The sequence below is a fragment of the Lycorma delicatula genome, chromosome 4 (assembly GCF_047948215.1).
Source record: "Lycorma delicatula isolate Av1 chromosome 4, ASM4794821v1, whole genome shotgun sequence".
Taxonomy (NCBI): domain Eukaryota; kingdom Metazoa; phylum Arthropoda; class Insecta; order Hemiptera; family Fulgoridae; genus Lycorma; species Lycorma delicatula.
Window position 1 is genome coordinate 25,325,012 of NC_134458.1, and position 14,555 is coordinate 25,339,566.

The window sequence follows — 14,555 nt, forward strand, 5'->3', positions numbered from 1 at the left end:
ATTTATTTTCCGTCTTATGTAAGCATTTCATCAGCGAGTCATGATATGGTTATCCTCTTATTTTTGTAGACTGGCAAGTTAGAACTGTAGGTAAGTAAATTGAACAAAAAAATATGATTCAGACTAGAGCTTGCTTTTCAGTTATTATTGTCATAGAGTGCAAGTTCTCAAGTATATAAAATTCACTGCTACTTCTTTCTTTTCTTTTTTTTTCCTGTTTAGCCTCCGGTAACTACTGTTTAGATAATACTTCAGAGGATGAATGAGGATGATATGTATGAGTGTGAATGAAGTGTAGTCTTGTACATTCTCAGTTCGACCATACGTGAGATGTGTGGTTAATTGAAACCCAACCATCAAAGAACACCGGTATCCACGATCTAGTATTCAAGTCCGTGTAAAAATAGCTGGCTTTACTAGGACTTGAACGCTGGAACTCTCGACCTCCAAATCAGTTGATTTGGGAAGACGCGTTCACCACTAGACCAACCCGGTGGGTTCACTGCTACTTCTAGGTTTTAGTTTTCATTTTAATATTTTTTTTCTACAACAGAATGTGGGTTTATGTATGCAAGTATTACTGTGATGTGTTTATAAAATGTTTATATTTATACCAAATTATTAATAATGAATGCCTTGCAGTTGTATGAATCATTCAAACAACTTTTGTTGTATCTGGAGTGAGGTAATATTAAAATCTCAGAGACAACATAACTTGATTGATATAAATGTCACATAAACTGTATTCTGGATTTAGATTAGCAATCAGAACAAATAACAAACTCCTCATATTTGCTGTGTTTTGTGCAACACTATTGACTGCTTGGAGTATTGCATGCCATTTGAATGTTATAGTCCCACAAATTTGATGTAATGTGAAATATCTTGATATTCCCTTTGTTGGTAGGCCAATGCCAATCAGACCAGAGCATCCAATTCCATTAACACCACAAACACTGAAATTAGAGAATTACATTTTCTGTCAAATATTTTCATTGAACCTTAATTAATCAATCAGAATTAAATGACCTCAATTGTGATCTAAATTTATCAAAAAATAAATCTGAAATATCGGCATCAAGATTAAAAAAATCCAATCTTTTACAACAAAATATTAAAAAAGTGTCTTTTGCGCCAGGTAGTCTGAGTTTAGAGATCTTTCCTCAGTATAAGAGCCTAGTCTGTTACAATGACGTGGACATTATACTGGAAGGTTTGAGATGTATGCATCATCTTAAAAATTACAACTTTTTATAGACTCTTGAAAGCAGTTCTACTTCAGGCTGGAAATAAATACCCGTCAATCCCTTTAGCTTATGCCATTCACATGCTGGAGTTTATGACAATATGAAACTTGTATTACACAAGTATTTTGCATAAAAATATAAATGGCATTTGTTTGAATATCTGTCAGTGATTGTGGATGGGTATATTAAGTTTTGTTGCTTCTCTGCATATAAAACAGCAGTAAGAGTAAAAATCATTAAACAAAAATGCATAGGCCAAAGATAGGCACTGACTACAGGAAAAAGGAATGTCAGTCAGGCACTAGTAACATCTGAAAAAGAGTATCTTCCACCACTGCACATTAAGCTTGGTGAAAGATTTTTTAAAGGCAGTTAATTATAATGGTACTGGTTTCTACTTTCTGAAAGATAAGTTCCCAAACATAAATTATGCTATGATAAAGGAAGGCATATTTGTTTGACCACAAATAAGAAAACTAATGAATGATCGTATATTTGAAGAAAGTTTGAATGAAGTTTAAGTTCCTACATGGAAATCATTTCAAAACATGGAAAACTGTAAATATCATAATTATAGCAAACTTGTAAGTAACCTCCATCGTAACTGCAGATACACTTATTTCTTACGTTCGCATATGGATTTTCCCACAAGTCTTTGCACTGGAAATGACGTACACAGAGATAGATTCAGCAGTAATTAGTCACTATGAAAACACGTCACACGCTACCACCGAAAATGGAACCAAAAGTCTTGATTTCTGCTGTAATCTAAAGAGCAATCTACCTCAAGCCAGTTACAGCACAAAATCCAAAGAAATAGGTTTCGTCAGTTCACACTGCATGTAATAATATATTGTTATATTGCCTTCATATGCTAATTTTGTTTCAACAAACCGTGTTGATAAAAAAGCACATGCCGTTTAGAATAAAGAACTGTAAGCACATTTGAAATAAGCTCTAAATATACAAGTACCATTATTAGTATCATTTTACAAAAGAAAAAAATTATTAGTGTTAAGGAAAGGCATAAACGCAAGCGATTAATATATTTATTTAATTCGTGAATCTAACAGTAAGTAAGGAAAATATAAATTTTTATATAATTAAAAGAATAGAAGAGGACAATCACGAAAGTTGGGTTAAATATTCTATAAGATATTTTTACTGTAAATTTGAAGCTCGATAAAAATTTTACGCTGAAATTAATAAGGGAAGTTCACAGTTTTATCCGCGAGAGTACCACATATGTTTTAACATAAAAACTTAAAACAGCTGATGTACGCTTACTGTATTTGGATTCCCAGCTGGTTTAACCCAGTATTGATGGGGTTGTACTCAAGCTGGATTCTTGAAATTGTAAGTATCTGTCTGATTTATAATTTTAAGTAGAAATGAAAAGTACATTCTCTATAATTTATTGCTATTGCTAAGTAATGCTACTGATTAATTGCTTTATTAAAATGATATAGGATGTAATTTTTTAGCGCTTGTTAATTTATTGTCCGTGATTTAACTACATTATTGTGAGAAGTGGTTTACTTTGTTTTGTTAAAAATTGTATTTCAGAAACGGTATTTCATGTGAATAATTGTAGTGTATATCTTGTAATTCTACAATATTTTTCACTTTATATGAAAGATACAATGCTTAATATCAAGAATTAATGTTTTCTTTTAAATTCGTTGAAAGAGTTTAGAATAAAAACCGTTTGTGTATAACTGTTATCAAGCTTATATTTCAAATAAATGTGGCCCTTTCAAAAGAAAAAAGTGGCTTATGTATTTACATCTTAATAATTAACATTTTCATGATAGTTTAGTTTGTCAGTACTTTCTTTTACCATAATTTTTGCAATAATTTTAATTGTCTGATGCTGATCTGGAATGAGATGTAGATAGTGTTGTATCAGGAAAAAAAAACCATAGACTGTAAAAACAAACACACACACTTATAAATACAGGAATTCAAGAATATAAATTACATTTATAGATCGTTGACCATAATACTACTTTGAGATGATGCACCTTCTCCCACAAGCTAAAAGATATAACTTACCACCAATATATTGTGAGGACAAACTATGAGAGTCAATTTTTGCATATCATCTTGTAGGAATGGTACATACAAAAAATAAGTTGCATATAAAAGTTAATTTCACAAATTTGAACAATATGAAAGCTAAAGAGCATCTGACAACATACCAAATGAACAAACATAACACACAAGCATACTACTTGACCATGTACTAAATACGTTTCCAAACTACTTGTAAGACTTGTGTCATCTGTTATGGCAGCCAGGACAAGACTTGATTATAGTGTTGAAAAGATCTTCAGGAAGCATGATTTTAACTAATTAGGACTAATTTTATTATTCTGCAACAACATTTTATTATGCTGATATATGAATAATACTTAGCTAAATAAACCACAGTACGTAACACATTTTAAGATGGAGGAGATTGTAGAAAGAGTAAAATGTTCTTGAACTAAACTTTTCAACAAAATTTTCTTAAATTGCTGTTTACTTTTACCACTTACCCTAAATTTAGTATCGAAGAGGTTATCTTTAATCAGTCATCATTGTTTAGTCAGTATCCTTACCTGTGTACATTGCAGTACTAGTGTTATTCAATTTTCAGTGATTTTATCTTTGAGCGGTTGCAGTTCTGAATCCATTTATGTATGAGTAAGTAACTAGTGAATGTAGCTAATCGTTATTGTATATATAAAGCTTCAACTGAAAGTTGATTAATTATCTAATGCTGCTATCGGTCTTTGCTATGCCAAGCCCTAGGAGAAGTAGAAAGCTGTTCTCAGCTTTGAGTTACTGAATAACTCCAAGCATACATTACCCATTACTTAATTCATTAGATATTAAACATTCTTACTATACAGTTAATATTCCACCATAACATTATACTTATTTTTCTTTAAAATATTTTACTAATTTTTCTTGATCATTTATTCACTTTCTGACCACTGAATATAAATATTTAGGAAGCTAGAAATATAACACTTGACTGTTGTGTACTTTCTCCACTGATCTCTATATAACTGGATAAGGGATCCTTGTGGCACCCACCGGGTTGGTCTAGTAGTTAACTCATCATTGCAAATCAGCTAATTTCAAGAGTCTTAAGGTTCAACTTCACTTTTATATGGATTTTAATACTGGATCGTGGATACCAATGTTCTTTGGTGGTTGGGTTTTCAATTAACCACACATCTGAGGAACGGTTGACCTGAGACTGTGCAAGATTACATTTCATTTACATTCATACACATCAATCTCATTCATCCTCTGAATTAATACCTTGCGGTGGTTCCGAAGGCTAAGCAGAAAAAAAGAGAGGGGATCCTTATGGCATAAAATACAATTAAGTATTCAATATTGAAGCATACTCCAGTGCCGCAGAATGAGATGCTTAGAACTAAATAAAACCATTGTATACTTACGCGACTATAATCATGATGGTAAGCCATTTTTTTTAAGAGGTGAAGGAACCCCATTTACAGGCAACTGGGCAGTGTTAGGCTTGCTAATATGTTCCACAAGATGTATTAAATGCATATGTGTTTCTGCACACTGCTAACTAAACTTCCACCCCAAGCTACCCACCCTTTCTGGTACAGCCGGTATGCATTACTTCAAGATCTGGGGGGAATACTCTCTCACACACATTCAGACACCACAGTCAGCAGACACGGACCTCACATCCACAAGATACCAAACATCAGACTAAAATCTCACCACACAGTCAATAACATCCAATCATCACTCAGAAAACATATCTCATGCCGCAAACTCCACACATCACATCAAAGCCAGTCACATCCAATCACATAAATAAACACCTTACGACAATCGAACACTTTTTTTTTTCTTTTTCCTGTTTAGCCTCCGGTAACTAGCGTTTAGATAATACTTCAGAGGATGAATGAGGATGATATGTATGAGTGTAAATGAAGTGTAGTCTTGTACAATTTCAGTTCGACCATTTCTGAGATGTGTGGTTAATTGAAACCCAACCACCAAAGAACACCGGTATCCACGATCTAGTATTCAAGTCCGTGTAAAAATAACTGACTTTACTAGAACTTGAACCCTGGAACTCTCGACTTCCAAATCAGCTGATTCGGGAAGACGCGTTCACCACTAGACCAACCCGGTGGCTTACGACAATCGAAGACTACAGTATACTTACCTCACGGGTCACCATCGGACGCGGGAGCGGAGTGCCCACGACCTCATCGCACCCAGGCAACCCCCACACGCACGGGGAACCCCCTAAGCTCTTAGGCGCGTGTCTGTCCACCCCCACACCCTCCGACGACCCCTGCATGATTCCTCCCAGACGTACAGCTCATCCATGTTCTTCCTAGCAAACCTCGCTACAGTCGTCCAGTTTTCCGTGATTTACAACATGATCTGCTGCAGTTCCTTTGGGAGGAACATTTTCGTTTTATCTATGGTGTCCAATATTTCCCTCCTCGCATTCTCAAATCGGAGACAGCGAAAGAAGACGTGATATGCTGTCTTTTCCTCGTCTACACACACCCGACAACTAGCGGAGTGATCTAGTAGCTTAAACCTAAAATTGTATTCTCTGAACCCTCCATGGCCCGCTATAAACTGTGTGAGACAGCAATCCAGCGAGCCACGGGTCCTCTCGCACCAACTTCTGAGGTCCCCAATTATGCGGTGTGTCCATCGGCCTCTTATCACTATTGTCCCAGCGCGTTTGCCATTCTCTCCTCATTTCTTCCATAATGGAGCTTAACCACTGCCTTTGGTGGAGTACTCCTGGCACTCCACCCTCGGGGAACCGGCCTCCCAGCCCCCGGAGAACCTACACGTGTAACACTCATGAGGATGGCCTGGTGATCACTCGCTAAGTATTCTTCACTCACCCGCCAGTTCCGAATCCGCGTAGCAAAAGTACAATCTATAATGGACCCAGTGAACTCCCTTCTGAACGTTAGTGCGCCTCCAAAGTTGAGGCATTCTAAATCTAGAAGTGCGACGGCCTCTCACGATCTAGCAATCTGCCCCTCACGTCGGTCCTGGGTGACCCCCCAGGTAACCAACCAGGCATTAAAATCCCCAGTCAATAATGCCGGTCGGTGAGCTTTGAGGTCTCTAGTAAGCAAGGCTAAGACTTCCCTGTATCGTTTCGCAGACATGTTAGGCGAAAGATAATAAATACCTCCAATCTTCGCCTTGACGAAACCACGCTGTCTCAGAACGACCCGCACAAGTAGCCCGATCCTCAGACATAATCCACTCCAGCCGCGAGCGAGGAACGTATGAGCGCAATATCAATGCCCATCTCCAAGACATACCTTGTCAGCAGGTCAAGCGCCAGTGTCGCATGGTTCATATTAAACTGAAATTTATCGTTTCCATCAACAACCTGGGGTACGCCGGGTCCTCCCCCGGTTCTCCTTGTTATTCTCACTATTGGCCCTCTTGGGGCATAGTTATGCATGGCATTTCTCGTGCCACCACCCCATTCGGTCGCCCTAAAGTATAAGACCGAATGTCTGTGCCACAAACGACTGCTTCGAAACAGTTAAGCGACCAGTCCTAACTAGCTCCTGGAGTAACCTAATTGCGTGAGCGAACTAAGCGTGGTGCCACACACCACTCGCTTTGTGTTTTTGTGTCCCACCGCTCACATGTCATATATTACTAAAAAAAAAAAAAAAGGGTAGGCGCACCCCGTCAACTAATAAAATATATATGACACAATAAATTAATTTACATCGTCGAGACAGCAAGCAATTCGCTGCCACGCCTAGGTCGCTGAATGCCAGCGAGTACCTGTCCACCATATTAAAGCGCTTGGAGCTTTATTGGCTGGTGGCTTGCCATCACTCTCGGGTAGCTTCGCACAGCAACACGGTAGGAGTCATTTTTCCCTGAAAAACTACTGATGCCGATTGAACAACGCAACTGCATCAAGGAATACCTCGGCTCTTGCCACATTGATTCGCCGCTTATGACTGGCCATTTTTCCCCTTTACCTCTAAGTTCCAGGGTGGCCTGAGTTCTCCCCCCCCCCCACAAGAGCTGAGCAGTCAAACATCATGTGTTCGACTGGACCTCCCCGCAGGCGCACAGCTCATCAACTGCCAGGCAGAACCGAAACAAATACTGGTTCAAGTTCGTGTGGTTGGAGAGAACCTGGGCACCCGTTGCCTTTAAAGACAAAGGAGAGGCATACCATCCCCCCCCAAGTCCTTTATAAATCGTACCTTCCCTTAGTCGTGGCGTACCATTCTTGCTGCCATGCATCCGTAGCGAGGCTTTAAAGCCCCCTACTCAGGCGGGAGATGGGCAACTGTTCGAAATTTAGAACCAGTGCATTGAGATCACCGTTCCATTCCAGTACAGGCACGGCCTGAAACCGCATCCCAGATACCTCGGCCTCCCTCCCGCCATGTATTTTCCACATGGCTGCCCGAACTTTCACCACTAACTCGATTGGGAGAGCCTTCCCCAATACGATGGTAGCCTCGTAGGAGATTGTTTTAAAAACACCAGTGCATACAATTAAGGCTCTGCGCTGGACACTCCTTCAATTTTGAAGAAGTGCTCTATTCATGTCCAACTTATGGGCCCAAACGGGCGCCGCGTAAAGGGTCATGCTTTCAAAGACATGTGCATTTGACGGCCCGATAACCCATAGTCTTTTCGAGCAATCCTCCTAAGTTTGTGCATCACTGAGACGGCGTCCGCCGCTACTTGCTTAATGTAGTTGCTAAACAGCAACTTCTCATCAAACAAAACACCTAGGTACTTATGAATTCTAACTCGGCTGATTACACAGCCTTTATACTTAATGTGGGGGTTCTGACTGTACGATACTTTGTCTGCACCCATGAGAAGCATGTACTTCGTCTTGAGCACAGAAATCTTTAAATTTTGAATGTCCATCCAGCCCTATGCAGTTGACAAAACTGCCTGCGATCGTGAGTTACCACGAACTAACAGGAGACATTTATCGGCGAAAGTCTGAGCCGTGACCTCTTCCAAGGTCACCCTTTGCTCTCCCTTCACATTCAAGGATCTTCCGGACCAAGGTAGCTGTATCCTTCCCATATATCTCCGCTTGTAGTGGTCCCAAATGGCCTCCACTGTTTTCTCTAATTTTTGTAAAAACCACCACTGATGCCTGCACAAGATCTCCACCATCGTCTGAGCCCACGTAAGTCACATGGAACATGTTGGAAACCGGGGCCTCCCCACCTCCAACTTCCCTTATCAGTCTCATCTCTAGAGCAGCTGACATGACATTCCCAGCTTTTATTTCAGGAGTGGTTGAACTGAGGATGTACAAGGACTACACTTCATTTACACTCATACATTTCATCCTCTGAAGAATTATCTAAACGGTAGTTACCGGAGGTTAAACAGGAAAAAGAAAAGAGTCAGGCCACCTGTGGGTGACTGGCAATCAGTGTGTCCATTGACCTAGGTTCTGTCAATGCGTGCATATCAACAACTGCAACCCTATTAAGTGTCCCCTTAATTTTTGCCATGATCCCAATATGGGTATTTCTGAAGGCTTTCTTTGGCCAGCCTTTTTTGATAAAGTAAACCATTGTCGCCATCCCGTTATCCAGAGTATCCTCAATGCGACAGCCCGTAGGAAACCATGTCTGCAACACAATCTTTGCAGTCAGTTTCTTGCCAATGGTAAAAGAAGTACTGGTGACCATCCTCCTCAGATCTCTTACCGCTATGCTAAGTTCTGTTTCTAGCTCTTTTATACTCTTCTTTATGTTCTTATTAATATTCTTTCTCAGGTCTTTTGCCAACCATTCGAATCTGCTAATAAGAACCTCTAATAACTTCCTCCTCCGTAGAGGATTGCCTCGTTTTCAGCCTTTTTATCTCCATCCTACTGCCTGTAGGATGGAAGGCCTAGGGGGGAAGGCATTCTGGCTGGTCAGCCTCCATTGTCACACTGGTAGTAGCCTGACCGGACTCAGGCTCCATCATATTCTCTGACTCTTTATCTGGAGATTCCATAGTAGTAGGCCAGACATACCCGATCTCTTGACGCACACCTGTATATACTTAAATTATACACAGAAAGGATTCAGTAAACTAGAAATGTAAATTAGACAATAGCTTTAGAGTCAGGCTACAGCAACCTACCTTATCAAACCCGATAAGGTAAGAAATTGAATTAAAATTAATTAATAATTCAAGTTTGTTATCAGCCATCGGTATAATAGGTCACTATCAGTATACAATATATTACCAATAAAGTACCAACATAATCACTTAGATACAGACAGTAAAGACCCTATTGCCTATAGCAATAAGGTCGATATCTAACAATTTAAATAAAAAATCAGTCCAGCATCCAAAACTCAAAAAAAAAAAACGTAATATTTCCAAAATAATCCAACCATCAATTTCCAGTCCCAAAAGCCATAAAAATATCAATACTCTTACACTTATCTCTGTGTGTGCGCCATTTCATTTTATTTAGTTCTACCAGTCATTTAGTGGCACTAGCTTATGCTTTGAATTTTACCAATTCCGATACATGGGATTCCCTTGTTCAGTTTCATGGCCTCCTTATTAATGGTGAATAAACTATCTAACTCTTTTCATCTTGCTTATGTAAAGCATATAAATTTGTTATCCTAATTGAGTTCAACAGCTGTTTTATATTATATATTTTTTTCTTTTCTATTAGTATTGTTAGTTTAAATCAGTTAAAAAAAGATGTAACTTAAAATGTTAAACTAAATATAAATACATTAATTATAATAGTCTTTAAACATTAATATTGCACATGTACACCATTTTAAACTTAACAATGTAAGATAATTTACTAATGATATAATATTTAAATAAGTGAAAATGTATCTAAATGTGTTATAACTTAAAAATAAATGAGATCTATGTTGATGAAACTAACAAGGGCTTTATTTAAAGATATTAATGATCCAACAGCATAAGTTCTGAATAATGAAAGGTGCACTTAGGCACAGTTATTCGAACCACTTATATAGAGATCAGTGATTTTCATATATTAGTTATAATTCACTCTTCACAATGACCCAACCTATAGTCGACCACATAAGAAGGCATATTTATGCCATGCAGTGATGAAAATGTAAATGCTGTTATGAAATTTATGCCATAATGATGAAAATATATATTTTATTGTTAGCAATCCTTAAAGTTGATTTACATAAAAATTGAATCATTAGAGGATTTTTTTTTCATAAATAAACAGCTGATCAACAATTAAGCTTTGTGTATTGTATTTTAATAATTTTGGAAGCTTATAGCTTAAATTAATCAAATACAGTATGTTCCTATCAGCCTAACAATAACCTTTTAGCTTTCTAATGAAGAATACATTGGCATAATTTTTTGTTTACCTTTATCTATCAGCCACCAAACCTTTAAGACCCACTGCGATTTTTCTTTATTTTTATAGCATAGTGGTAGTTTCAAGTCATTGATGGTGGAATGCTTTGTATTTCTTCATTGTACCAAGTTCAGAGCTTAATGTAATGCAAAAAAAAGACCAACTATCTGATCCATTTCTTTTATTAAATTCTTATTTATGCAATTTAATTAATCTTTGAGTTCATAAAGCTGTATATAATATTGCAAATTCATATATATATATATATATATATATATAGAGAGAGAGAGAGAGAGAGAGAGAGAGAGAGAGGGTGATATGGAGGAAGGGAGAGACAGACAGATAATTGTCCCACAAGAAATATAAATACACCCAATCTTTAGTCCAGAAAGCTTAGTTTTCAAGTTATAGCCAACAGAAAATTTCAACCTGATTTCTGCTTCAATGGTAAAATAATACAGTGAAATTCTTGAAACAAAAACTATGGCAAATAATTACATCCTTTTCTGCTAATATGGCCTTAATTAAATTAAAGTGATTGCTAAAAACATTTAAAAAATGTTTAAGCTAATGCATTTTTTTTTACAAACGAGTTAACTTCATCTGAATCTTCCTCAATAGTTAATATCCTAGCAAGACAATGGTCTACCTTTTCATCAGCAGATGACTCGCTAAGCTTATTCATATCTAGGGATATGAATAAGCTTAGTGAGTCATGTGTTTTTGAAGTTCTTTGCGCAGTCAATCAATGCTACCTATAGAGTCTGCACTTCTAGCTTTTAATTAACAAACTAATTTGGGTTTATGTAAATAGTTTACTGCCAGTGGCAGTAAAAAAACCATTATAAAATATCTAAACATGCATGAAATAATTTATAGAATATTAACTGGAAGAGATTAAAAAAAACTAATATTAGAAGCATTATTACTGCCACTAAATAAAGTATTTTTATATCTTTGTTTTAATGCAATACACACAAATTAAAAGCACTTATCAATTTATTATTGGTATCTTACATGAGTAATAAATTTAGTTTTTATAAAAATTACTTTTATCGGCATAGTAACTGTAAATGATAATTGCAAACAATTAAAGAAACTGGTTTCTTTAATTGTTGAATTGTTGATTGTAAAAGATAAGCATGTGTGACAATTGAAAAATCTACTCTACTTCTACCTACTCCGAAATAGTGTAGTGTGTTTTTTCGCAAAACATACAACAGAACGTAAACACTCATCTGATTTCAACAGCACCAAAATATTAGACAAAGAACAAAATACATATAAAAGAACCACTCTAAAAATTAAATACATCAAGAAAAATAAAAACACTCTCAACAACAGAACGGACATAGCCAGATTAAGGAACATGTATGTTAATTTAATTTTTTTTAAAAATCATATTTATATTATAAATTTAGTTTTAAGGAAAATAATGTTTAATGTTTGTAATTTTTGAGAAAAATGTGTGCATTGTAAAGGTTCAGTACACAGGAAATAGCAATCAGGTTATATAAACAAATACATATAATTTAGATAATTATAAGATAAGATGAGTCAGGTGAGAGCAGGAAGGTCTTTTACAAAAGAGTGGGGACAAAATATTGTTATCTAGGATGGGTAGATCAGTTAATTTCTTATTATGCAAGAGAATTTTGTATGAATGTGTATTGTCACCTGAGGAAGCTTAGAGAATTCTAAGAGAAACATAGTGAATTTAATTTATAAGTTTGTATAGTTGATTGCTTAACCCAAGATTATTAAAAATAATATTTTTCAGTAAAATATGTATTATTATTATATATAATTCTATCCAATCAAGAGGAAAATAAACTTAAATTACGTTTAACTTAATGTATATTTATATATATTTGCATTAGCATGCAAATTAATCTGAATACAAGAACTTTTTTTCTTTTGTGTTGTGGCTATTCTCATTCTTTCTCTACAGTCTTAGAGCAATATGAAGTTATGCTCTTTTCTAGAAAATGATGAATATTAAACCTGTTTATAATTTTTTTTTCTTAACACTTTCATGTTTTCCTTTCTTTGTATTCTACCAAAATATTATATAAAATTCTAAGAAAACATTCAAAAATTGTTTCATTTGGAGCATTTTAACTGTGTAATGCAATGAGAAATAGCTTTTATTGGCATAGTTATTTTAAATGATAATTGAAAACAATTAAAAAAACTGGTTTCTTTTCGCCTCGAAGATAGGCATGTGTAACAATTAAAAAATCGACAAATTGAAATATCGAATTTCTCAAGTATTCTTGAGGAAAAGCAAATTAGACTTTAGAATTGTTCAAAAACCAGATTTTAGATATACTTTACCAGATGAACATTATTGCTTTTAAATTTATTAATGCAACATTTTTAATATAACTTTATCTGATGATAATTATCAATCTCTTTTATTAAGATTTTCTGTAAATTACAACTTCCATAAATTTAAAGTCATGTACGTATTGTTTTCAAATTTTGCAAATATTTTTTAATTTTAACTAAAAACTAGGACTTTTTAATAACTTCTTTTAGTAAAATTAATGATATCTTGATATAATATTACTCTATTTTGCATTTACTGTTTCCTATACTTAGGTAAGCGACTCACTTGATTACCATACCTATTAATTTATATAATTTACTTCACGGGTTGAAATTTAGATATAAGCAATGTTTGTAAATATTTTTAATTCTACAGGAAACTGTAAAATCAGCAATTAATTGATTGAACAAAATTTTCACGTAGCCGATGTAGATAATGCTCTGTTTTGGCAGAAGCTTTTATGTTCTTCATTTAAGGATTAATAGGAGGTGCAGTACAATTAGAAAATTTCTGGAACTAGGTAACTTTGGATTCGTCAAGACTTCCAAAACCAAGCTAATGCTTACATAACTTAGTTAATGTTAGTTAATATTTTTCTAAATATTGTTCATTTTTATATAGTTTAATTTTTTTAAACAGAATGAAAGTGTGAGGAAGAAGAACCTATTGTGATGGGACAGAATGAGTTGGCTGCTCAACCTCAATTTGAATTGCTGTCCTGGACGTTTAGCGTCGATGTTGATTGGTGGCCAAACTTGATTCCCCATCATCACACAGAAGTTGAATGGATTGAATTTTCTGAGAGTATCGGCCTTGTGTGCCACATTTCAACCGATCGTTCATCTCTTGGAATTGATTCTGGTGAGTTCAGAAAAGTTACATTAATTTGATGGCATAACTTAAAAAAAATATTTTGAGGTCAGATCTTTTTTACCAGTTTATGGTTGTATATGTAATTGGTAGATTAAGAAATGATTTTTCTTTTAAGTAGCATAGCCATAAAAGACAGGTGTAATGTGCGGCTTGAAGAATGAATTTGTGAGTTTAATATTTTAATTATTAAAAATGACAAAACTGTATTGTTATTTACATATGGTAATCTATCTCATTTATTTTGTGCCCTTTTTTTTTTGTATTTCTGTACTCTTGTTGCAAATGTTTATATATAGCTAAATATATATTACAGTAATTTTGTGATATATATATATATATATATATATATATATATATATATATATATATATATATATGAGGAAATCTATATATTTGAAACTGTAATCATTTGGTAATTTTTTTATACTTATCATACTGTTTTTCTTACTATTTGTTTAAAAAACAAATGAATTTATGAAATATTTTTGAATGTTCCTTTATCAAAATACAAAAGATATTAAGAAATTATGTCTGTTGTAAATTTAAAACACAAATGTCTATTAAATTGAAAGCATTGTGAGACCATTTTCACCTAAATGTAGCAACAGATTTGAGGTAACATTCTATGACTTGTTTAAGCTTCATGACAAAAACTTTATTTCCTTTTAAAACTTATTTAAATTGTAGATTATTTGAAACA

General features: G+C 35.1%; 1 protein-coding gene across 2 annotated transcripts in view; it reads left to right on the forward strand.

Moving 5' to 3' along the window:
* Nucleotides 1-1,991: 1,991 nt before the first annotated feature.
* LOC142323197 (uncharacterized) overlaps nucleotides 1,992-14,555 on the forward strand; it is a 105,522-nt gene continuing 92,958 nt past the window's right edge. The window contains exons 1-2 of one of the 2 annotated variants that reach the window (XM_075362527.1): nucleotides 1,992-2,603; nucleotides 13,622-13,843. In XM_075362527.1, the coding sequence (XP_075218642.1) occupies nucleotides 13,654-13,843 (190 nt within the window). In that variant the 5' untranslated portion in view covers nucleotides 1,992-2,603; nucleotides 13,622-13,653. The remainder of the gene's footprint in view (nucleotides 2,604-13,621; nucleotides 13,844-14,555) is intronic. The other variant, XM_075362528.1, reaches the window with a different exon arrangement.